This window comes from Patella vulgata, chromosome 2 (assembly GCF_932274485.2).
Source record: "Patella vulgata chromosome 2, xgPatVulg1.2, whole genome shotgun sequence".
In the NCBI taxonomy this organism is placed as follows: domain Eukaryota; kingdom Metazoa; phylum Mollusca; class Gastropoda; family Patellidae; genus Patella; species Patella vulgata.
The window spans coordinates 51,636,527-51,664,459 of record NC_065880.2 but is presented as its reverse complement, the minus strand read 5'-3'; the positions used below and the strand labels follow the sequence as shown (position 1 = coordinate 51,664,459).

The window sequence follows — 27,933 nt, the reverse complement described above, 5'->3', positions numbered from 1 at the left end:
GCAGATGCATCTTTAACTGTGGGACTGTGTGAAGTCTGTTGAGAGTAAAGCAGGTGTAACTTGGCTTCTCAGATCAGTCACATAGTACATCAAAACCTTGACTAAAACTAATGTAATTATCCGTAGAAAAGGTTACTGTCTGTGGGTAAAGGATACCACCAAAAAAAAACCCCAAAAAACCAACAAAACATGACCGCCTTGATCACATGATTTTATTGTTGCAAGTGCTATCAAAGTTCTTTGTACAATGTAATTATTACTAAAAAAAACCCTTGAGAATTCTGGATTAAGTCTACAGTTAGTAAAAATGATACGTTGTTAATTTCTGAAAGGAAAATGTTTGAAATAGGGTATGTTTGCTAGTCACAACAATTATTATATCATGCCACCATCTGACTGATGTGTTATAACAATATGCCAATCGGTGGCTTGTTTATTGATTAATGTATCTGTTATTATAACATAATTATTCATTAATGCCGTTAATTAAATACCTCCACCTTTATAGAATACGAACCATGGTCAATGGTCATAAAACTAATTTTACCGGCAGTAATAAAGTGAATGACGTTTAGTCTGAGTGACCATCTTATCATTATCAGGTTAAGTCCACCCATAGTCCGATTGGGTTTGTTACATAATTACCATCAGTCGGCTTTTCGGGTAGAAATCGCGGAATAAGCTTTATTTTGAAGGTTTTGATGTTACAACTGTGTAAAATGATCACATGTTCAACTATTTTGCATATTTCCAAGATGGTGGCCATTTTTGGAAGGAAAATGGGACGATGTGCTGATATTGATTAAGTAGTCGTTTTTGGTGTAAATATGTTTTCGGGCGCAGATTCCATTTCTGCCGTTTACAACTGAGTAATATGATCACATGTTCACATATTTCTAATATGGCTGCCATTTGTGTTCGGAAAATAGGACGATGTGCTGAATTTGATTAAATAATCGTGTTTTGTGTCAATATATTATGTTTTCGGGATGCAGATTCGATTTCTGTCATTAACAACTGCGTAAAATGTTGGTATGTTCACTCATTCAGCATATTTCCAAGGTGGCCGCCGTTTGTGACCGGGCGTTTTCTAAATACATTAATGAAAAGGTTTCTGCTATGTATAAGCTGGTAGCATGTTTCTACACGCCATTGCTTGCCCATTAGGTATATTATCCAACGATGAGAATTTCTCATCTGAATTGACCACTGAGCTAATATCGATTTTCCAGGAAAACAGCGCATATACTTGGTCGATCAGTCTGATTTTAAGACTTGATGGAGCCATCGAGACTTTCAGTTTATGTTATCTGTCAAGTATAGATACAAAATTAACGATGGTTAAAAATGTGAGACTTACAACTTTTGAAAAGGTAATAAATAAATGAAAAGTAGAACAGAAATGTATGATGTTAAATATAAAGCGGTATACACAGAAACAAAAACAAAGACTGCAAATGAAATAGTAACACTTGCTATAAAAACCTTCGTGGCATAGATTATATTGAACTGACCCAAAGCTGCGTGTTGAAGGAGTCGTCCAAAGGAATGTTGTTGCGTTGGAAAAACAAACTATAACACCACTTAAACGACGACGTGACCGGTCATCTCTGACATCACCATTGAAAGAACTTGTGGCAGTGATAAGTAGGCGGCCACGTCGTTGTGTTAGTGGTGACATACTTTATGTTTCCAACGCAACAGCATTCCAAATTCAGCTTGGAAGTCAGTTGATAACATAATCTATGGCCTATGTCACGAAAGTTTCTTAGCAAGTATTTCATTTACAGCCACGTCCCCACCACCTTCAACCACGTTGCCACCAGGCAGGAACGAAGCTCCTAGCCACATGCTTGCTACGCTTTTTGTATCTATAGGGCAGGTACCAAGACTCGACCATCAGCTGCAGTATAGCATCCAAGGAGGAAACATCAAGAAACTAAAAAATGTTCTTGATTGCTTGGCGTTTGGTTGTTCTCTGCTTTGAAAGTGAATGAGGACAAGGTAGGTATGACGCAGTTACTATAGACGCGACAAAAAGGCCACTGACGCCCGATAGGCACGTCTCCGGAGTGTGGTGAGAACGTATCCCGGTCTGACCGCTAACCGCGAGAGCATGGCGGAAACACAGTGCGCGTAGCCAGAGCTTGGCCATGAGCGTAGTAAAATCTTGAGCGCGCTGGGCGTAGTAAGCGCTTGGTGTGGTCGCAGCAGGAGCATGATGGGCGCGTGTCAATGTGGCGCAAGCCCCACGTTGTCGTTACGCTCTCTTTGCCTTCATGTCAGGAGACCAAGTAAATAGCCTTTCTTCCCAGGAAAATCGATAGCAGAATTGGGCGCAGAAACCTGTAAATAACAACAAGTAAATATTTGATAATAATGCGTTTAGAAAACGTTCCGCCGTCTTGAAAATATGCTAAATTGGTGAACATGATTTTTTTAAGCAGTTGTATATGGCAGAAATCGAATCTGCGCCACCGAAAACATATATATTGAGACCAAAGACAACTACTTAAACAAAATCAGCAAATCGTTCGATTTTTTCGCCACAAGTGGCAGCAATATTGTAAATGTGCGAACATGTGATCATTTTACAAAGTTGTAAATGTCAGAAATGAATTCTGCGACCCCGTAAACATATATGTTGATACCAAACACTACTGCTTAATCCAAATCCGTGCATGTCCCATTTCCCGCCAAAAATGGCTGCCATCTTGGAAATATGTGAACATTAGATAACAAACCACATCTCTCAACCCTCCGTGTTTCGAGATAGCAGATGGTGCTATATAGTTCCATGGAGCAAAGCCCAACGCAAATCACATCAGCCCTCAGTAAGCAAATTTGACAATATTTTTCATCACAACAACGATTGATTATTGTTATTTATAATAGTTTGGCCACATCCAACTACAATTAAGTATATAGTCCTACCTGAAACCGGTATAAATCATCGTATTTAAAATCGAGGCGTTAAGCCGTTACTAGGAACGCCATTTTTAAACGGGAGATGTATGACGGTGTATGTCGGATAAAAACAACGCTTCATTAATTTAAACGCGAATATTTGGTGTCAGGCGACAGTTGTGCCACTACATTGGCCTCTGTGAGTTTAATTAGTCAGAATAGTATAAAATTATCTTATTTTTAAGATGTTACATGCATTAAGAAAGTAATTGAGTTTGCCACTTGGAACTAAAGGCACCCAATCGTAGCAAAAAACAAGCACATCAGTATATCTCAACGTTTTTAGCTACGTTCTCGTAGCTATATATGTGAACATGTGATCAATTTGCAAGGTTGTAAATGTCTGAAATGGAATCTACGACCCGAAAACATATATATTGACACCAAACACTTCTACTTAATCCAAATCGTCCCATTTTCCCGCCCAAACTGGTCGCCATCTAGGAAATATGCTAATTATGTGAATATGAGATCATTTTACAACGTTGTAAATGTCAGAAATGGAATCTGCGACCCAGAAAACATATATACTGACACCAGACACTACTACTTTAACAAAATCTTCACATCGTCCCATTTTCCCGTCAAAACTGAAAGCCATCTTGGAAATATGCTAATTATGTGAACATGTCATCATTTTACAACCTTGTAAATGTCAGAAATGGAATCTGCGACCCAGAAAACATATATATTGACACTAAACACAACTACTTTAACAAATTCTTCACATCCTCCCATTTTCCCACCAAAAAAGGCTGCCATCTTGGAAATATCATGAAGTGATGGGAAAAAATCCGAGATATAGTCATGACCCCTGTCAATACTAATACAGTGCCAAATCACAGTTGATATGTTGATAACATTCGAACTCAACCTTCCTTACGGAGTAACGGTGATATATTCGAACGCTTTTTTAAATCGGATAATAATTGTGACTTCTAGAGGGACCACAAGTTAAAAACGCGATTTTTTGTACAATCAGGGGCCATAATTCGGGAATTTTCAATCATATATGTGCAAATATCGAAAGGAACCAAGATCTTTGGGTTATAAACATGCATTTCAAGTTTCATCGAAATCAGATGAAAATTGTTACCTCTAGTGTGTCCACAAGCTAAAAACGTGATTTTTCGTACAATCAGGGGTCATAATCCAAGTTTTGATCCGATACATTCCAATGTCGAAAGGAACCGAGGTCTTTTGGAAATACATGTAAACCTATATTTCAAGTTTCGTCAAAATCGGATAAGAATTGTGACCCGTTGAGGGTCCACAAACAAATTGTGGACGGACGCTGGGGCGACGACAATATAAATCAACATAAAAATGTGGGCATATAAAAATCACGTTTTTAGCTTGGGGACAATTTTTATCCGATTTTGATGAAACTTAAAACTATGTTTACAACCCAAAGATCTCGGTTAGTTTCGATATTGGACTGTAACTTCCTGGATTATGGCCCCTGATTGTACGAAAATCGCGTTTTTAGACAATTGTTATCCGATGTAAAAAATAAAACTAACAGACAAAATGACTGCTCCCCGTACGCAAATAGTGTAAAAGTATGTAATATCAAGGTTGTGTACCCTCTAAAGATCACAATTCGTATCCGATTTTGATGAAACTTAAAATATATGTTTATATTCATTCCCATATTCGCGCAGATCGGACCGTAGCTTCCTGGATTATGACCTATGATTGTACGAAAAATCGCGTTTTTAGCTTGTGGACCCTCTATAGGTTGTTCAGACTTGCAGGGGATCTTCTGATAGATTTAAGAATAATATTTTGGTCTTGGCCACTCCGTACCTTCAGCTGAATTACAATATTTGGAGGATTGTATTAAACTAACTTACAAGAGATTTACCATATCAAATGGGCTACTCGAATTTTACTGATTGGAGTTGGACCCGACAATTAAGGTTATTTTATTTATCTATATTCATAATTCCAGCTGAAGATTACAGGTAATATATTCTGAGATGCAATGAAAACACACCACTGATTTGACAGGAGGTGCTGGCCAAATATGTAGTGGAAATTGGTATGATTGTAATCTGGACATTTACCAACACATTTAGAAACAACATTTCATACCCAATGTCTGCCCCAAGATTTTCAACATCCCCATTCTGTGGAATTCTCACTTATTATAGCCCTGATCTAGTTTTGTTATATTTGTAATTGAAAGATTAAAGTTTATCTCTCAAACTATCTTTACAATCAACCGTTTGTCAAAGTGGTATATTTTCATAATTCATGGTGTCTCCATAGATTAAACTATATTGTTACATTAAATTGTTTCACTACATTTAGTAGTTGAACTGTAAAATACAAAGGACACAATTCTGTTTACTACTGTATGTTTAATACTATAGAATCTTAGTCGACGAAGTGTCTCTTTATATTGAATAATTGAACAGTAATTGTATTCCATTTAATAACAATTTAGTTGACCTTTGTTTGATTATAATATGTTTTCCATTTTATAATTATTTTATATTTTTCATAATAATGTAAAATGTTTATCTTGTGTATCATCAAGGAATAAAGAATGGATATTTTTTAAAATACAGTAACATGTTTATCTTGTGTATCATCAAATAATAAAGTACTAAATACATCGTTAACAAAGAATGGATGATATATTTTATAACAACGTGACATGTTTATCTTGAATATCATCTAGGAATAAAGTACTAAATACATCGTTAACAAAGAATGGATGATATTTACAAGCTCTATCACAATCTGGTGAATAATTAACTTCACATATCTGTGGCTGCATATATCTTTCACCTGTAATACAAAAGTATAACAAATGAAATCAATGTTCTTGAAAAAAAAACAAGCATAACTTGCCTTGTGTATGGCACTGCAATAGGTATATAGATATAAAGATCAGTATCATTGAAGGAGCTGTATGATGCAAAGAACACAAAAATTCAGGAGAAAATATCTATTAACATTTTGGTATTTTTAAAAAATGTTATTCAGGATATGCAATTAGGGAACAGGTCAGTTTGTAAGCAAAATAGTCACATATGGGATCATTTCATGTCAATTCACCCTACAGTCTAAAGACGACCATCTCAGATTTTGATCAACCTAGATACATATAGCTGTTGTGCAAGAAAATGCTGAATTTCAAAGTTTTAACTCAAACAGGTTTATATTTTTTTGAGGTATAGAACATGCCCTTTATTTGCATGTTGTTTTGATAGATCCCCTTTCTTTAAAATAGCCTTATCTCCTGAACTTATGGCTCAATTTTGATTGGAGGAGGGTGGGGAATCATATGCCATCCTCAGATCAGACAATAAAACATTTTTAGAATCTGATCTGAACAACTTCTATATCAAGAAAATTGAGCCAGTAGATCAGGAGATATGGCTATTTAAACAAAAGGGATCTACAAATAAAGCCAAATAAACAGCTGACTGTATCTCAGAAACCATAAGACCAATCAAGCTAAAACTTTGAAATGTGACCTTTTCAGGCATAACAACCCTACTACATATCAAGTTTTATTCAAATCTGAGATAGTCGCCGTCGGGTTTACATGTATAATCCCAGATTATGTGTGAATTGACACGGAATGACCCATATTGCATGAGGAATATATCTAATAATTGCAACTACCGTAGTATCAAGCAATTTAGATAAGACCACAATTCCTCTATTGTTCAATTCTCGAGATATATTGATGGAAAGTGTTTCTCTGTACTGAATTACACATCAGCAATACAGTCTATTGCCAAGAAGTGACATGTGAACAGAATCCTTAATTTTAGGCCATGGTTTGTAATGGTATGTGTTTATAAAGATTAGCTTTGATATTGTCCATTTTAGAAATTACCTTTTTCATTTGTTTCCCAACTTAACATCAAATCTAAAGCATACATAGATCTTGACTGTGGGGATGGTGGTATACCACGAGGAGGAGGTAAGCTTGTAGCAGCTGTAAATAATTCTCTTATCATTTGAAATACTTCTTGCTGTAGATGGGAAAAAATTTACTTAGTTATGTAGTAACTCTATGTCATGATATTAAACTTTCCCGAATTTATTATAAATTGTCACTTTCTGACCACAATTCTAAGTTGAACCAAATTTAAAAAAAAAATATTTTATCACTTTGTAAACTGATCCAGACTAAAAACACAACAAGTAATAATTTGTGTATGAGTACTGAATCTGAATGAAACTATCTTATGTTGGACAGGAAGAGAATGAAAACAGCTTTGCAGTTCTACAGCAAAGCCCAAATTCTGATTTGTAAACTAGATAGCTGAGACAGTAAGTTATATATTATTATCTTACCTCTATACCAGCCCAAGGATGATCAGGATATTGTTCATTAAACATAGGTATAAACTCATCATAATGAACCTGAAATGATCAAATATACATACACAACATCCAATCTGATCTATATTTCGTTTTGTTTTTTTATACTTTCGATGGCTTACACTACATGAATATATGACAAGTTGTACTCGAAGGTTGTGTCAGGGGGCGTACAAGCGGCTTTTGATCCTATGATGTCAGACATTGATTAATCAATCAGCGTTGGCATTTCTAGTGGTTTACCCACAGTTCTGTGCATGGCACGCCAAGAAGTCGGCATAACAGACTGTTTCATTGGCTTAATCCTCACTTCAACCAAAATGCCAGTAATATAACAACTCTTCCAGATCCTAGTGTAGTAAAGACAATTAAAACGAAATTTTTAACTATAAAAAACGAAACGAAATAGGATCTGTGTTTTAATCAGATTGACACATCTGGTAAATAATATTTTGATGCTGAAAATTTAAATAGCTATGAAATATTTTCTCTTCATAAACCCATTTGTGATATACATGAGTGTGCTTTTTAATCAAAACAGATATATAACTTGTGTGTCATTGATAAGGATAAGTCCAGTATATAGGGTTAGATATCCAATTGGTTTGAGTTTTTTAACAGGAAGTAAAGCGGCCATGGGTAACTGGTTAATACTGATCTAAATATTCCTTCAAAATTGAATTATATTCAGATTTTAGATTGCAATTTATGTACTCTACAGATGCTGCCAAATGATAACCATGAAAGACATTCAGAAACTTGAAACTGCATTAGTGACATACAAGACTATACCCTCTTTTCCTACACAAAGATAATTTATGTTTATCTGAACACTAAAGTTTGATGAGAATGGACAGAACCAGTAGTCTCCCTTTATTAGTAATAAGTTAAATAATATTGGTCTCGAAGACAAAAATCTTAATGAGGGATCCCCTGAACTCAAGAAGAAAATGCTGTGTTGATTAGTGTTGTTTAATCGGTGTTAATGATTTGTAAAATGAGAAACATAAGTATAGATCTTAACTGTGATGCCAGACATGTCTGTACTTTTACATGAACATAAGTAACTATAGTTGTCTTACCTGTTTCAAAACCACATTCTCATCATAATTCATTACAGTAAAATGTTTTTCGTATTCCTCAAAATGATCTAAACTGTATGGCCTGACAATATCAATTGGGTAGAATATAAATATACAGTTACCAAACTATACAAGACCTCTAAATACAAATAGCTGACTTACAGGCCATATAACATATGCTTTGATTCATATAGTACTTTTTCAAATAAAGAAGGCTAGGCGTTGGGTTTGTTTTGCCAAATTTACAAACTAAATTTAACAAAATGTGGGTGTGACACCGCCTGGGGGTTGGGACATGCAACAAACTAAATAGTTGCTATTCTTAATACGGTGTATGGAATAAATATGCCAAGTTCCAAGATGATCCATTCAGATTCAGAATTCCTGCCTGTAGACAAAAAAACCCAAAATTGGGTGTGGCTCTGCCCCTGGGGGTTGGACATGGACCAATATAAATAGGTACAACCCTATGATGGATCATACGGAATTGGATCCAAATATGTTAATTGCAACCTGAAGATTATTTACAGACAAAATATTAACAAAAAGTGGGCCATGTTCCAAAATCAATAGTTGCCGTCCTTGGGGTATAAGGAATAAGTAAACTAAGTTCCAAGGTATTCCATTCAGAATTGTGGCCTTCAGACGCTAAACACAAAAAGGAATAATAAGGAATAATTATATCAAGTTCTAAGGCGAGCCATTAAAAATTGTGGCCTGTAGGCAACACACAGACACACAAAGAAAAAATGGGTGTGGCTCAGCTCCTGGACGTCGGACATTCACCAAAAATAATAGGATCATCCTTAGGGTATAAGGAATAGGTATGCAAAGTTTCAAAAGAACCTGTAAAGAATTGTGGCCTGTAGGCGACACAAAGACACACACAAAAATTGGGCGTGGCTCTGTCCCAGCCGGTCAGGCATGTACCAAAAATTTTAGAGGTCATCCTTAGGGTATAAGTAATAAGTATGAAAAGTTTTAAGACGATCCATTAAGAATTGCAGCCTGTAGGAGAGTGTCGGCCATAACATCTGGGCACTTTTGAGTAAAAGATAGGTTATGTGCTCTTGTTTTGAAATTAGTCTCGCCGGGATAATCAAGACTACTTTTTTACGAAACATAACAGAAAGCTGGAACAAGAAATTGAATTTAGAAACACACACGTTAGGCAACTCAACAACTGTTTTAAGAACCTTGTAAAAGTAAAATGAAACTACTTCTGCCTAACCCAAGTGTTTCAGAGTTATTATTTGTACTAAACCAAAATAAGCCGCTCCTTACGATGGCTATTTATAGACACATACGGGTGTTATCATACTGCGTGAATAGCCAGAAATCACTTCGAGACAAGCCACTGAAGCATGCACATTCGCCTGTCAAGTTCAACTTTCAGTAGAGAAAATTTTCGCTGCATGGGGCACCCTAACATTAGAACTACAAAATACTGTTAATACTGTTTATGTCCATAGACCATGACAATAAGTTACTATTTGTAAATGAACTAGTTTGTATTTAGCATAGTGTACAGCAACAGAAGAAAATTTCTATAAACGGCATGTTAACACATTTGGTGTCGAGTGGTCTAATGAGTGCACTTGAGTTATAACTCTTAACATTATTTAAGCAGGAGGTTTCAACAAAATATTCAAATTAATACGTAATAAAAAATAGGTGCGCCTCGTTATTTTTCATATTTAATTCCTGTACCTTATTCAAATTTATGTCAGTAATATTCCTACAAAATTATGTGTTGTCGAAATACGATAGAATGAAAGCGTGCCTGTTTCAAATTCCTCCAAAATTACCATATTTTTCAGGGTATAATCCGGCATTTGTCTTATACTCCGTTTCGACTTACATACGGAAGTTAAAAAAAATGACATCCCGAAATTTATTTGGCAGTAACCGTCGCTCTACCACAACAAGTGAGTGACATCTGCTAAATAATCACAATCGACTCTAGCACGCGCTATCGTCTAAAACAATTAACTACTTACACTATTCCAATCAAAATATTCGTCAACATTTCTTAGCGTGTTTATTTATTTATTTAAAAACATAAACCCCATTCAAAATATAAACACAAATCCGAGAATATGCCATCAAAATAGAGTCTTTTCTACAACATTAGACGTGTGAGATTTGGCACGTTTACATCTCTTAATTTCATATGTCTCGCGAGATTTCTACTTTCATTTCAGTTAATACTATAACCGCCACACGTGATCAGAAACAGAGCTTGCATTGTCTCATGTTTATCGGATATGTGTGTGTTTGAAATAGCTTTATTTAACTTTGGCTTCCGACGAAGGAATATCACAGACAAGTTATCGGATACATTGTATATTGATTTGGGGTGTTATATACTATTAGGCTATGTGACATATATGACTATTTTCTACGTGTTGATTAAAACGTAGGAAAAAGTGGAAATCATGGGTTAATCACGTAGATTAAGATTATAATCACTCTTATTGGATTGATATATAGTCCGACAAAGGAAAAGCAATTTAACAATCCCCCAATGACCCTATTTCTCTCTCTATCTAAATACATATAACACTATACTTTACCTATTTGCAAACCTCAGCCAGAAAACATGATAAGCATAGATCTTCAATGGTTGGGTGTCAGCTAGTAAAACCATATAACGAAAATCAAATTTGACATTTCCTATGTCTTGTCTGTTAAATAAAACAGGGTTGTGTATGTATTTACATACTACCTAAAATAAATAATTGTAACATTTCAATAATTTCATCAAAAATTGTCAACATTTAAAAAGAACTTTGATGTGGCAGACAATTTAATGTTCTCAGATGAAATATAATGTATCTTTATGTTGTATGGTGAGAAGTAGCCCCTCCCCCTAAATTATGTGTGCAAACAAATGACTTTTTTGGCAAAAGAAGAAATTACAATCAAAAATAACCTATTTTCACACAGTAATTTAAGATATTTCAGACAAGAGAACTAATGTCCCTAAATTTTCATCAATAATTTGACCAAACATTTAAAGCCTTCTTTATCATATAGGGTCCTGTACACCTAATCATATCAAAACAATAAAATAACTAGAACTCCTAACAAGTACTGACATGTTTCGGTATGTCACGTCACGTCACGTCACTCCTTGTCACATCAACATTCAAGTTACAACATAAATTATTGAGTATAGTAACATTCAATACCTAATAAGGTGGAAAAACCTGTCATTTTGAACTCTTAATAAAACCGGAAGTTATACTTTATGACCAAACTTTTTTATAACAATACAAAGGTCAAAGGTCAGGGAAAGATTAGGTCACCATCTAGATGGTGAAAAGTCGAACAAACTTCAAAGTGAAACCCGAAGTAAACAAAGGGTGAGTTTGGCAGAGGTGTTCCAGGAAAAAAATAAAAGTGCTTGGTTGAGGCGCACCTTCTACGGCGCATTGTGAAACAGTGCCATACCATATGTGTCCCAATTACACACCGTTACAATCATTACCGCTATTTCACCCTATCAAGCTGTATATATACATTTTTAATGGCATATCAAACTCTATATATTTTTTTTACAATTGCATAAGCCTTTATATTAATTTTATTGAAACAGCATTATGTAATAATTTGCACCAATTTTACTGTAAACATGTGGCGCTCGTAGTCAAATTGTTGTTTAAGTTCCGCTCACAACAAATATGGCCGTCTATTAAATCCGTTAGGTATTGATTATAAACAAATGAAATATTAACTATAGAAATAATTTCTCGTAATCAGCTACTCACGACTTAAAGTAGCTAAGTCTCTAACTCAATATCATCCAAAATCTTCAACATTGAAAACACGATTTATTTGTCGGTTTAAATCAACATTGATGTTGTGATCTTACCGGGAAAAGATGGCCTTCTGATATCCAATATTTAAGACAAAATAAACATTTTACAATTGGTACACGAATCGTGTACCATAATGCGTTTCAGCGCTACCTGTAATAAGGGACTAGAAAAACGAGGCTAGGCATATTCCACAAGTCATGTCAAACGGTGATGCTATATTCTTATCTGGAGAGCATGCCCAATAAATACTCTTGGCGTAGACTGGAATAACCAGACACTAGAGCTTGAAATATGATTGAGAATACTGGCGTATTTCGCCGAACCTAACTGATTAGAAATTACAGTAAAAACAGAAACAATTGAATGTAAATCAATTTATATACATTCATATTACATTATTGTATGCGTTGCGACCCATTTGTGTCAATTTCTAGGGCCCAATTATTAGCGACTTAGCTCCTTTAACTCCTTACTGAAAGAATTAATTTGAGAAACGATTATTCTAGTTTAAACCACGTAAACTATCCAAACAATTGACAAGCAAACAATAATGTTAATGACCCCGCCCACTACACGCATAGGCATTTGGATCTACGAGTAACATAAAACAATAGTAGATTTAATACCAATCAAAGATAGAAATATTAATTTGAGAAACGACTATTCTAGTTTAAACCACGTAAACTATCCAAACAATTGACAAGCAAACAATAATGTTAATGACCCCGCCCACTACACGCATAGGCATTTGGATCTACGAGTAACATAAAACAATAGTAGATTTAATACCAATCAAAGAAAGAATAATTATGATAAATACAAACAAACAACTTCATAATGGTGACAACTCACGAGTAGATAATTAATGATACCGGTAAATTATAACAACAGATCAATCAGTGAATCTATGTAGCATGAAAACTATCGGTAACTTAAAACAGCTAGATGTAACAGGGCTGTGGGTTGTGAATTTAATTTGGGTGAGTCGACCGTAGCACTTCGAGGGCTATGAGTCTGGAACTCAGTGACATGAAACCAAATAAACAAGCCAACAGTGAGGCTGATGTCCCCCGCCGAAATCACAAAATAAATAGATGACACATTAATTAATCGCACATTTATTTTTTTCAAAAGTATCAAGCAATCAAACTGATTATCAACAATACACAAAGTTTCATCACTCTCTATCAGATAGAATCAAAGTTATCTTGTCCCAAAGCATCACCAATGAAATTTCTTTGCTCTGCTTAGCTTTAGCTCAAAATGTTAATCATTGAACTCGTGAAATGAAATGAAATGGGGTTTAACGTCCTACTATTCTGCTCCTATGCTGGGCTAATGATGACGGGCATACGCCATACAGTGTGCTATGAGGGAAATTTTGCCCGGGCAGCGGCACTATCGCCTACTCTTATATTGAATTCCAACGGCCAAGGGATCTTTTACGCGCATTCTAATGTATACACGGGACCTCGGTTTTTAGTCTCATCCGAAGGACTAGACAGCTGTCCTTGTCAGGCCCTCCGTCCTGCATCAAGAGGGAACCACGCCGGAAAATCTGGATGAACTTTCTCGGCCAATGCAGGGATCGAACACCCGACCTCCAGGCTAGCGAGCCAGCGTCAGTCAAGACATTCACCTAATGAACATCTACATCAAGTTTAAACATTCTACCTTAATTAAAAGCAGAGTTATTGTGTTCAAAAGTCTCAACCAAATTTCTTAGCTCTGCTTAGCTTTAGCTCAAAATGTTAATCACTGAACTCCGTCAAGACAATCACCTAATGAACATCTACATCAAGTTTAAACATTCTACCTTAATTAAAAGCAGAGTTATTGTGTTCCAAAGTCTCAACCAATCAAATTGTTATCGCTCCGCTTACCCTGAGCAGAAAATGCTCATTATGGAACATAGTCAAGATATTGATGCACACTATACACCAAATTTCATCACTATCACATAATTAGAACTAAAGTTATCGTGTCCCAAAGCATCAACCAATCAAATTGCTTATCTCTGCTTACCCTAAGCAGAAAATTCTCATCTTCGAACTCCATCAAAGGGACGTAATAAACACCCACACCAAGTTTGAACATTCTAGCTCAATTAGAAGGAGAGTTATTGTGTCCCAAAAAGTGTGACGGACAGACAGCTAGATAGACAGACAGACGATCCCATTTTAATTGTCCCCAGCTTTCTTCGAAAGGTGGGGGACAAAAAACGATTAGATGGAGTGCCACATGTTATCCACAAATTGAGAAAGAATTGGTTGACTATGCAAATGGTAAGACGTTAATGGTAATTTGGTGATAATATATCATAAGCTTTTGACATAGGTCAGCAGTTATTTCTTGAACTTAAGACTTTGGTGTCAAAACAGGAACAGGATTTGCTTAACATTGTGCATAAGGCACACCCCTTCTAGAAAATAATATATTTGGTAAAAAAAAGTGTGCCTAATACACCGAGTAATATGGTAATGTAATAAACTACTAATTAATGGTCAAGCCAATTAAGACGTCTTTTTAGAAAAGAGTCACTTTCTACCCTGTTCAGTTTAAATTCTTGTTTTACTGTATTTCCATACCTTAGGTCCTGAGTCTGCTAACCGTGCTATTGTACTGATTTCTTTAGTGATGTGCATATCCATTGACCGAGCTAGATTCCACGGTTTACAGATCCAATGATTATCAAGGCCTCTTAAAAAAAAAAACATACAGTTAAGACATTAGCTAATGAATTAGAAGTAGAATTATTCTGTTCCAAAAGATGTGAAAGGAAGGGGACAGAAAATCAACAATATGAAAAGCGGGAGAATGACCAAAAATAATAAAGGGTGAATCATCAAGTAAGCAGAGATGATAAGACTTTGATTTGAGTTGCCATTATGTATTTTAGATTTCTGAAAGCCAGCCAGTTTTTATTAATTTATGGCACAATAATATTGCATTTTTAAGCAGTTAAATAAGTTTCAAAATATAGAATATGTAAGAAGGATTAGCATATCTTACATACAGTGCCTCTCTCTGTTGGTAATATGAGACAAACTTGGGAAGTTCTGTCACTAAGTTGTAGGTTACAGGTAGCCATTTTGGACCAGGTGATATTTTTTGTGTTTTTTCTTGTTCTGTAGCTGCTCGCCTTGAGACAACAGCCAACATATCTTTAACTGTGATGATAAACTCTTGAGGAAATTGATTAATAAACACATTTGGTTTCTCTTCACTTAAACCTCTAAAATATAGAAAATTTAAAGTGGTGACATGCCGGAATAAAACTCAAACAGCGGTTGCCAGGCAAGATACGTCCACATTTTGCAAGAGATGGATAGAGAACAAGCTAAAAAAAAAAGTGATTTTTTGTACAATCAGGAACCATAATCAAGGAAGTTACATTTCGATATGTATGAATATCGAAAGGAACTGAGATCGTTTAAGTTTCATCAAGATCGGATAAAAATTGTGACTTCTAGATGGTTCACAAACTTGGTATTACATACTTTTACACTATTTGCGTACAAGTAGCAGCCATTTCATGTTTTATCAAAAGCAGATAAAAATTGTGACCTCATTTGACCTTTGACCTCGAATATCTTGAAAACGCCACAACGGCGGAAAATTTTACTCTAGAGAAGTTGGGTCTGGTTTTGTGCCCATTTGATGCCCCCCCCCCCCATCGGAATATAATAACAGTATTTAAATCAGCACAAATTTTTGATGGATCACCCGATATGCTGCCCTTATAAACCCTTTTGATGCCAGGCATTGTTTTAACGTCATAAAGTCAAAGTGTCGATCATGTTTGATGTCATCCTCATTACACCATGTTAAAAATTTAAGTCTGTAATAACAATAAAACAATAAATGATAGAAATTTTTGTTGTAAATAAACTGAAATTCAAATGTTTTTGCATATTTTTAAACATTGAGATAATCTTTTGTATTCGATGCAATACATCACTTTGGCTGAAACCTTCAACAAAAATATTAAAATTGTTAAAACAAAACACAACCATGTATACCTACAATCCTGCCACATATCAAATTATCTCACCTCTTCGTAAGATGCAGAAGGGTTGTGACGTGTTAAAGACCTAGATGTTGAAATGAGGGTAAAGTTTTAAGTCTACAAGTTTTAATGGAAGACACATAAGGTAGATAGTCAATTTGAACTGTAAGTTATATTGAATAATATAGATTCTAAATAATCTAGATTCAATTTTATTTAAGTTTAATGACAATTATAATACCTATACTTACTTAAAATCCTTATAGTGTTTATTTAACCATAATATATCAGCTTCCTCTTCATCATGTACAATTTCAAATCGAGGATCTGTGAGATGTTTGGCTAAATTTGCGTATTCCATAAAAACCTTGATACTACGATCTTTAGGTAAAGTTGGAGATTCAGCAGACAGATTGGGTAAATTTTCATTGACTCTGTTACTCTGAAATAAAAATCACAGATGGATGTGGGAAATGAAACCCAAAATACACTCACACAGCAGCCTTCAAGTAAACAAATCCAGCATGATGTACCCAATGAATTTTTTCTTGTGTTCTTCATTAAGGAAGGTAAACTTAAAAATTTGGCAATAAATTGAATAAAATGTTGTTCAATGTCTGCTAGTCAGTCAATTTAAAATACATTCCATGTTGCATATGCATAGCAACCCATCTGAAGGAACATGTCATCATTGATAGAAAGATGCTATGATTACAATGCAGTGCTAATGTCATTAAAAAAAAAAAATGAACTATGATAAAATGCACAAATTTACCACAGGATGCAAATATTTCTTCTTTCAGCTAAGTGCTCTGATCATCAAAACGAATATCTTATTTTCAGTACCATACATGTCATGTTCTATTTTAAGTTAAAATGCAAAACTATATATGCAAGAATAAAAACAGTCATTCACCATGAAGAAAGCCTCATCTGGTTCTTCTTGTGTACAGTCAACATCAGTCATATCAATAGGTTTCCATGGTAACAGTTTAGCTTGACGAACTAATGGGTCCGATGTATTTTCAACATAATTTCTTGTAACTTCATCTAAAATAAAACGAGCCTTGTGAAAAGAGATACCTTTGCATAATGGAGTTGTTCATTCCTTTACCTCGTGTCTCTTTAGCCAGAATAACTTTTGGACTTGATGAGCTCTCTCTTATCTCTAGTCTTATACAGCAAAATTGAACAATATATTTTCATAATTGAACAAAATATTTTCAAAATTGAACAAAATATTTTCAAAATTGAACAAAATATTTTCAAAATTGAACAATAATATACTTTCAAAATTGAACAATATATATATTCAAATGTGTACAATATGTTTTCAAAATATAACAATACAGTAGAATCTGCATTAAGCAGCCACCCAAAGGAATTTTCACGACTGACCGCTTAACAGGAGTGGCCTCTTAATAAAATCTCAGTGCTTTTTGTGCTGACATAAATTAAATATTACGCTTGGATGCATTGGAAGCGAACATCAATACTTGCATCGGTAAATTTGACCGTCGCTGAATCTTGCGGCGAACAAAAATTCTTTACTCAAGTCTCGCACATAACTTCTGTAAACTTGTCATTTTGTACCAACCTTCGATACTACTGTCTACCATTGTGATGCATTCGATAATATTTATCCATTTTTGTTAAGAAAATCAATGAATCAATTTTATTTAATCAAAAAAGCACATGAACTAAAACCATCGATGATTTTATCACCTATTTACAGGGGGTGTAACTCTGTATGTAATATTATAGGAGGCGCTAAAACGTCTGTTTAACAATAAAATGGCAATGGAAAAGAGATACTAGATGATCGTGACAAAACTCGGTACTTTTATTTTATTCAATCAGTATCAAATAATGTGTCGTTACGCGTGAAAACAATGATCAGGTTAGTCGTTTAATAAAACAAAAGATTAATTAATAGATAATCCCGGGTTGATTGTTATGTTTACATTTCTTTTTACCTGATCAGTGGGGGTCCAGTTAATTAACTACTACTCACGGGATTAGCGGGGGTGTTACAAAGAACGACAAGATAGTATCATTCAATAATGGCCGTTGAATGGGCGATGTTTTGTTGAATTTATTAGTAAAATAGTGACCGCTGGCCACGTTAGAGGAGTGGCCGTTGAATAAAGAGATGAAACAATAGAATTTTTACGGGGGGAATTTATCGTGACCGCTTACAAGGAGATGTCGCTGATAGGAGTGGCTGCTCATACAGATTCTACTGTACATTCAAATAAATGTTTATGACCTTTCTGATATGTATACAAATGTAGCTCGTCTATTCATGGTAATCCCTTTGCATGGCAATTTGTGTTGGTGTGTTGGTCTAGGATTGAAGAAAATTGTTTTAATTTACATTTTCTGTCAAGTTTTGGTGAATATTCATGATTTTGATCAGGAAGCAGACATGAATTAGGGAAATCTATGAAAACAATGTCAAAGCCAAAGACAAACTCAATCTATATTTGTATCATAATGATTGTAAATGTCATGGATTTAACACTGAAATCATGATTCAATGGGAAGAGAATTCTATCCTTAGTGGAGGCAGACCACCATTAAATTTCACCATCTTGGTACCCACAAACTGTAGTTCGCCTATTTATAGCAATTCTCTCTCTGTCTCTTTTTTCCCCTTTTGCATGCCCATTTTTCTTGATTTTTTGGTCTAGAATGTGAATTATGTCATAACTCCCTTCTTCCACCTCATTTTGTCAGGAAATTGATGTAAAGACTAAAACAACTTGCTTCCACAAAATATTTACACTATGTAATTTCAAGGATAACTCTGATTGTTAAAGTGATTTAAATACTGAAATATTCCCATTTTTTAAAATTTTTGTGCTTTGTGACCCTTTTATTAGATTGGTTGGTTATCACCTAAATGCAGCATTTGTTTTACATCAATCAATCCTTATTTTAATTAATAAATGATTCATACTTCTTACAAGTACCTTTGTTTATACGTATGTATATAAGCCAGGGATAGAAGAACTTGGCTATTTGCCATATTCCTTCAAATTAGACATATTCCTTCAACAGTATTACTTATGTGGACACAAGTTTGATTTGTTACCACAGTTAAATTTTTAGGGAGTGGGCTTACAAGTTTCATTATAGTTTTTGGTCTAGAATGAACGAAGAGGGTTTTAATTAACATTTTCTGCCAGGTTTTGGTAAATATTCATGATTTTGAGGCAGAAAGATAACAGGAATATTAGGTTGGTTGGTTACGGTGATAAGTACGGCAACTAGTTACATGTTTTTAGTATGCTTCGTCACATTTGTGTATCTCAAAATTTTGGTATTCAACCTCATACACATTTTAGTGCAAAGACATGATAATTTGTTCCTCTATCTGTAGTGAAAAGCATTCAGCCCAACAAAAATTTGGGGAAAAGTTGGAGGTGGGCAAAGAGGCAGGGATGGGATTTCACCCGTATATTCTGGTCTTGTCCGACGCTATTTTCCAAACGCCCAAAATTGTCCGACTGGGAATATGCCCAATCGGACGTCAAGACATGGTGAATAATATTCAAAATTCCAAAATTAATATAGTGTACTAGTACTACTCAACCCGATTATCCTTCATAATAGGCTGGATTGATTATGTAATTCAGTGATCAACGTATTTATTTTGTTATACTGTCTATACACCTACCTTGATTAACTACTTAATCTGCCTTGATTGACTGACTTAATCCTTTGTCGGACAATTCATCAATCTAATCTTAAACCGAAGACATTGCTTCCCCTTTGTCGCACTATTCATCAATCCAATAAGAGTGATCATAATTTTAATCCAGGTGTTTACCTCATGATTTCTCCATTGGCGGACATTTTAATCGCATTGATGTGAGCCGTCAGCATGTATAAACTAGTCATAGATGTCACATATCGTAAGAGTATATAACACCCTAAATCTATGGACAGTCATTTTGCCTGCGATATCTTTTACGTCTTTTTAGACTAAATATAGAAATTCTCATCCACAGTCGCACTTTCCCGTGATCTTGATTGCCATACGAAAATTGCTTAACATATAAGGCATTGCTCACTATGAAGCTATGTGCTACGAGTCACATACGCTATAGGCTGAAGTTAGGTATGTCTTTTCACGAGTGATTTAACTATCAATGGAATTTTAAAATACTGACACATGAAGAAGGAAATGGTGTTTTGTCATCACCACAAGTATTATTATTTCTAACGCCTTTCCTTCATTTGCAGCCGTATAAACCAAGACATGTAATTTTGTAGGAATATTACTTACATACATTTGAATACCATAACCATACAGGAATTAAATATGAAAAATAGTGAGGTGTTCCTATTTCTATTACGCACTGATTTGAACATTTTGTTGACATTTTATAAAGAAAAAACGATGTTCTGACATTACAAACTATTCTTATTTCGGAAGTTCTGCATTCAGTTGCTGCCGTATAAACGAAGACACGTAATTTTGAAGGAATATTACGGTTGTGAATTTGATACTGAAGCAGAATCAGCGAGCTTTCATTCAATGTATTACAAAAATGCTTAATTTTGTAGGAATGTTACTGACATAAATTTGAATGCCGTACAGAAATTAAATATGAAAAATAGCGAGGTTCATCTATTTTTATTACGTACAGGATTTGAATATTTTGTTGACATGTGATTTTTAATTGTGGTATGAATTGAATACCGTACAGGAATTAAATATGAATTTTTATTATGTACGGGATGTAAATATTTTGTGGTATGAATTCTTCTGCTTAAATAACGATAAGAGTTATGCCTCTTTATTTTCGGTAAAATGTCCGACAAGAAAAAGTTTGAAATCCCATCACTACTGCAAAGAGGCCATAATTAACACTGAAGTCAATGGGGCAATTAATGGTGGTCTGCTTCCTAGTGCATCAATTGACTTACCTCCCTTATCACAATCACCTACCGGCCACATTAACGTATAAGCCATTTGTTGATGACAAAAATAAAATGGTTCCATCTTGAAAGTTGGTTCATCAGAATATTGGACTCTTGATCCAAATTCGTCCATAATGTACCAAAATGGTAATGATTCTTCTGCTCCCTGTTCAATAGATGCATATTATCACCCAATAATACATTCTACATTAGATATCGCTTGTGTGATATATTTAATAATCTACTGCGATATCTCCTTATCGCTTTATATGAATTTGATTGGTCAGTTGAAAAGGAACTGAAAGGGTGCTTAAGTTTAATATGTTGTTGTAAAAAAGGACATAGCAGTGACTCTGGTCCATCTGGGATGTCACATGTATTCTGGTTCCTAAAAACTATATAAAGAGGAACAAGTAACAACAGCTGCACATTCTCCCTTATGTTTTAAAATTTCATAAAAGAACGAAACTAGTAGCTTTGTGATAGAAATCTGGGACGATTACTAGCAACTATGGATGTAAAATTGTATATAATAAAGTGGAGAAGATTTCCCCATTAACTAAAATTTTGTTACTGCAGACAATATCAAAGGTTATGTTACTAAAATGGTGAACTTACAAATTCATAATGACCAAAACTAAATGTCTGATTGAATCTAAAATAAAATTAAAACACTATATTAAATGACGTAAAAACTCCTAACAAGTATTTAAGTACCATTATCAAAAAAATCTTGTGTATAAAACAAAATAGTCCTCTTACATTAGTGGAGTGCTAATTTAGATAATTTACTTCTAGTGATCTTGTAAACATTGAGATTGCAATATTAATTTAATACAGAAATAGCACCATGGAATTAGGCAGATATTATTTCAAAATATTAACCGCCACATTTCTTTCAAAATTTCTTCAATAATAACTTCTGTATCTTTATCTTCTTGGTCAATGTCCATCAGATTTGCCATTCGACCCCTCAACCCAGGAACCTGTTCCAGATAACCCCTAGCTTCAGGAACTCTGAATGTCCATGCATGGTCTATCAAAAATATGCTATTGACAAAGAAATATTGAATGAATTAATTGCATGTAGATTAAATTTACCATATAATTATGAAATTTTGATATCTTTAAAGCCCATGTATTTATTCAAATTAACCAAACAAGAATACTGTTCAAACTTAGATTCTGATAGAAGATCACACATAATTTTGTTCAACTTCAAGACATGGCAGATTTTTATTCACTTGATTAAATTCAATATTAGACAAATAGCCTACTATGTGAATAAGTAAGCTAAGATAGGACATTTTTCATACTTTTGCGGTAAGACTGCTACCTGGTATACGTTAGTACCGTATAGTACGCTGTCACACTCCACTCTGAAAGTTTGAATCAGTTGAAGTGTGGCCTAGCTTGTGATAAGTCATACTTACTTATTGTAATCACTTAGTTGAATACCATTGTCATTTATAACAACCACCTTCCATTCCTGACCAACTATGTCTCCATCTTCATCTTCTATTTCTTCACATAATATCTGAAAACTACTGCCAGCATCATAAACCTGAAAAATAAAAAAATACCAATCTCATGTACGAATTATGAGGTGCTGGCAGAGAAAGTCTCTCTGGATTTTCCGGCATAGTGTCCATATATCAGTGGTGCGAGCTGTTGGCCAGCAACCAAGAAATTATTTATCTCGCTCATATGAACTTTTGATTTTGAATCTTCTGATGAAGACAAAGAATAAACTAACAACTAAACATATCTCTGAGTTAATGTGTTTTTGATTTACATTTCCAGATCTCTTGAAAAGTACAATTATAATTTAATATTTTGAATGAAAACGCTAACGAGATACCACTTTAAGCTCAATTATGAACGAAATGATTTCTGTCAACAAAAATACATGTTGCCACCCGCCATCACCCGCACTGCACCGCCTCCCCCCACCCACACGGCGAGCACCCACCCCAGCATCCACCCCCATACAATAGGAAACTTATAAACATATTTAGAGATGTTTCATCAAGCTCTTAGAATCATCATTTAAATCAACGTGAACTCATTTCCACGCCAATTTTATCCCCACCCCTCCACACCTGCTACCCCCACCCCACCTCCCCATAAATCAAAACAGTTGTCCAGGGGCACCATAGACACTTATTTATAGGTGGGCAGTCTTAGAAATTTATGTTTTATTAATATATTACGTCAACATAATGACATCTCCCCCCCCCCCCCCATTGTAGACATTTGACCCCCTATATCTCGAAAACGCCCCCTCAAACGCCTGATCACCACCCAGATTCGGAATCTACGCAAAAAACTGGTCTAGAAAAACTTGGTCTCATAAATTCACAGCTCAGGTGGCGATTCCCCCCCTTCAGCCACCGAACTACAACCTTGATATACCATATTTTTACACCTTTCGCGTACAAGCGGCCGCCATTTTGTCTGGCAGTTTTGGTTTGATTTTCAGGAAATTTGAACTCAACCTTTATCATGGTGTTACGATGATATATTCAAACGATTTTTAAAATCAGATAATAACTGTGACCTTCAGAGGGATCACAAGCTAAAAAAGGCGATTTTTCGTATAACGGAATTCAGGAAGTTATGATCCGATATGCGACAATATCGAAAGGAACCAAGATCTTTAGGTTATAAACATGCATTTCAAGTTTCATCAAAATCAAATTAAAATTGCGACCTCTACAGGGTCGACAACCTTGATATACCATATTTTTACACTATTCGCGTACAAGCGGCGGCCATTTTGTCGAGCAATTTTGGTCCGATTTTCACGAAATTCAATCTCAACCTTCATTATGGTGTAACGGTGATATAATATCAAACGGTTTTTTAAATCGGATAATAATTGTGACCTCCAGAGGGACCACAAGCTAAAAGAGGCGATATGCGCAAATATCGAAAGGAAACATGATTTCAAGTTTCATCAAAATCGAATTAAAATTTTGATCTATACAGGGTCCAAAACCTTGATTTACCATATTTTTACACTATTCGCGTACAAACGACAACTATTTTGTCTGGCAATTTTGGTACCTTCCTTAGGGTGTAACGGTGATATAATAATACTTTTTTTTAAATCGGATAAAAATTATGACCTCTATAAGGTCCACAAGCTAAAAACGAGATTTTTCGTACAATCAGGGGCCATAATTCAGGAAGTTATGGTGCGATATGCGCGAATATCGAAACGAACTGAGATCTTTGGGTTATAAACTTACATTTCAAGTTTCAACAAAATCGGATAAAAATTGTGACCTCTATAGGGTCCACAAGCTAAAAACTTGATTTTTCGTACAAACAGTGGCCATAATCCATGAAGTTTCGATCCGATACATGCCAATATCGAAAGCAGCCAAAATCGGACAAGAATTGTGACCTGTAGAGAGTCCACGACAATATACGTCCACACGAAAATGTGGGCGTACAAAAATAATGTGAGGTTAAATTTACCTTTTGTTATCAAGTACAGCACATGAGTTATTCACTGAATAGACCTCTAAAAGAACGGGAATCGATTATCAGGTCATTCAACGAAAAATTTAACCCGACTCTGTATTTTGGCGCTTAAATTTCATACATGTACATACTCAGACTTTTATTTTTGAGACTCTGTTCAAATCGGGATAGACACGTAAAGAAAAAGGCCATGCTAAAAAAAAAAACCGGAAATACTTTGGGTCTTAAAACTTAAACATACAATAAACAATAACTATTATAGTGAGAACTACCAGCTCTTTATCCAATCTCCCATAATGTATCTTTAAAAGTGCAATAACTTTCTTATTTGTTATCGATTTTGTTTCTTAAATTGGGGGGGGGGGGGATTCTAATAAATATTCTGTTTTAGTCAGATTCAAAATTATACAAATGCAGTGGCTATTGTTACGACGAGTCGTAAAAATAGTCCTCAGAGTATTGTTACGACAATGCTTTCAGAGTCCTCCATCGGCAAAGTTTAGGGTTAGGGCTAATTAACTCGCGCTAGTCAGGCCCGGATCCAGGATTTTGTCGAGGGGGAGGGGGGCATACATTGGAGCAAAGAAAGGGTAACTTAATCATCAGAGTGCCACATGCATTAGTGGATTTGCATTAGTGCCGTGGGCTGGATCGGGGCCTGTAGTGAGGTTGAAATCCATTGATTCAGAGGAGTAATAGAAATCGATGGTCGTAACAATAGCCACTGGACTAATTTTACAGCTATTCAGTTTTTAACTTTGCCGATGGAGGGTTCTAAAGGATCGTCGTAACAATAGCCTGAGAACTATCTTTATGACTCGTCGTAACAATATAGCCACTGCATTTTTATAATTTTGAATCTGACTAAAACTGAATATTTATTAGAATTCGCCCCCCCCCCCCCCACATTTAAGAAACAAAATCGATAAGAAATAAGAAAGTTATTGCACTGCGTTATAAAAAAGCTTTTGCATTGCTACATTTGTATCATATACGATGAATATTAGTTATTTTAGTAACGAAAATATGAGAGAGCCCTACCGCCGCGAGGGCGCTAATGCACTTTCGTACACCTAGTACTTGCGTACGAAAGTGCATTAGCGCCCTGGGGCGAGCAGGTAGGCCTCTCATATTTTCGTTACTAAAGTAAATAGATGAATATAAGTCTATAAGTTTTGTGAGACCTGTCCTGCAAGCTTTATAAATAATGATTTCCATAGATGTTCAGGTACACCTGATGATCGTAACTGTGGTTCATGTGTTTTAATAAAATCTTCCAATGTCAACTGTATGGGTTTCTCCTCGGTTGAAGTAACAGGCATTATTTCGTTGTTTTTATTTTGTACTTCCACGTGCCGGAAGTTGAGATCGTATTGTACAAAAACTGGACCGGAATCAGACACGATAATAGCCTAGAGAGAAATGGGGTTTATACGTCCACTCGACACAAACTAGGTCATTTCGGGACTAACATATGGTTTAATTTTATTTCAATAATTCGCTTGCGCGTAGGGGTCTTTAGCAGTGGGACGAAACCGGAGGACCCGGGGAAAACCCACGAGGTTGGACAGGCGACCCTACTCCTTGCCACCATAGAACTAATACATATTTAGTTCTATGTTGCCACGTACAACCGGGGATTCGAAACTACGCCATGAGTTCACTCAACTCAATGACAGGTCTTATGATACAGCACGCACGTGCTAACCATTCGGCCATCCAACCCCCCAATAGCCTAGAGAGAGAGAGAGACGAGAGAGAGAGAGAGAGAGAGGAATGGGGTTTAACGTCCACTCGACACAAACTAGGTCATTTCGGGACTAACATATTATGGTTTATTTTATTTATTTTAATAATTCGCTTGCGCGTAAGGGTCTTTAGCAGTGGGAGGAAACCGGAGGACCCGGAGAAAACCCACGAGGTTGGACAGGCGACCCTACTCCTTGTCACGTACAACCGGGGATTCGAAACCACGCCAGTTGACTCAATGACAGGCTTTATGATACAGCACGCACGTGCTAACCATTCGGCCATCCAACCCCCCGAGAGGGAGAGAGAGAGAGAGAGAGGATTTAACGTCCACTCGACACAAACTAGGTCATTTCGGGACTAACACATGGTTCAATTTTTCATTTCAATAATTCGCTTGCGCGTAGGGGTCTTTAGCAGTGGGAGGAAACGGGAGAACCCGGAGAAAACCCCCGAGGTTGGACAGGCGACCCTACTCCTTGTCACGTACAACCGGGGAATCGAAACCTCTCCAGTTGACTCAATGACAGACCATGCTAACCATTCGGCCATCCAACCCCCCCTAGACACGATACAAATGTTATACAACACGAATCACAAAGTTGGTTTAGAGGGGAGGATACAGGATATAAATTTTAATGCGATTCGATGTCTTGCCGACGTTTTATAGTGATTTTTCCGAGAAAAATCCCACGACCAATTCCTTTAAGAACGGTCTCTCACACAGCGTCGCGACCAGAGACCGTTCTATAGGCCTAAATAAAGCCTATCAAGGGGGGGGGGGTAACCTATGGCTTGTGGTTGGAGATAGGGGCGCCTTCTCAACCTCGTGGGTTTACTCCGGGTACTCCGGTTTCCTCCCACAGAAAAGACCCCTGCGCGTGCGCTAAGATAATGAAAATAAAAAAAAAGACCAACTTGTCTGCGATATCACTTCGGTGGAAGCGGACGTGAGGGGAGAAAAAATTTTTCTGGCTGCTAGTTGCCACTATAAACTGCCCCAAATCGCAAGAATTTTTGATCATTATATATGTATGTTTCATTAGGCTATTTTTTTAGGGAAAATTATTTTTGTCTTCTGGCTTGGTATGTTCGGCCAGTTAGATTTTTGAGGCAAAAAGTGAGGGGAAAAAACATTTTTTTTTGCGGAAAAATACCTTTCTAGCTGCTAGACGGCAACATAAACTACCTGAAATCGCAAGACCTTTTAACCTGGAGCCATGCGACCGTTTCCGAACATCGATCATTATTACACTATTTTGCCTATACCGTTTTTTTAGGACTTCGAATTTTGTCTAATGGTTTGGATTGTTCGTACTTGGTTTTATTTTATTTTATTATATGTTTTATTAATTTTTTGGGAAAATTCGTTTTGTCTTCTGGTCATCAAAAAGTGTCCAAAACCCATGATTTTATGGGGTCTGAAGCCACTCTGCATTGTGCCACAGTTTTCGTGAATCGAAATTTGTTTAAATTGACTATTGGATAAAAACTAAAAATATTGTGTAATAAAGCGTGTCTGGGAGCA

The 27,933-nt window shown here is 35.7% G+C and overlaps 1 protein-coding gene across 2 annotated transcripts; it reads right to left on the bottom strand.

The window, feature by feature from the left end:
• Positions 1–195: 195 nt before the first annotated feature.
• LOC126810948 (tubulin--tyrosine ligase-like protein 12) lies at positions 196–26,034 on the bottom strand. Of its 2 annotated transcripts, XM_050536372.2 has the most exons (14): positions 25,841–26,033; positions 22,598–22,728; positions 22,050–22,214; positions 21,783–21,819; positions 21,171–21,330; positions 17,149–17,282; positions 16,484–16,674; positions 15,240–15,458; positions 14,812–14,923; positions 10,976–11,127; positions 8,400–8,481; positions 7,291–7,359; positions 6,827–6,965; positions 196–5,766 (listed from the first exon to the last, which is right to left on the bottom strand). In XM_050536372.2, the coding sequence occupies exons 1-14, from the start codon at positions 25,976–25,978 to the stop codon at positions 5,618–5,620; spliced, it is 1,878 nt and encodes a 625-aa protein (XP_050392329.2). In that variant the 5' UTR covers positions 25,979–26,033; the 3' UTR covers positions 196–5,617. The 2 variants fall into 2 exon arrangements, with proteins under 2 accessions (XP_050392329.2, XP_050392330.2); XM_050536373.2 differs by lacking the exons at positions 196–5,766; positions 6,827–6,965; positions 7,291–7,359; positions 8,400–8,481 and having other exon boundaries at positions 11,110–11,127; positions 15,236–15,458; positions 25,841–26,034.
• Positions 26,035–27,933: the final 1,899 nt, after the last annotated feature.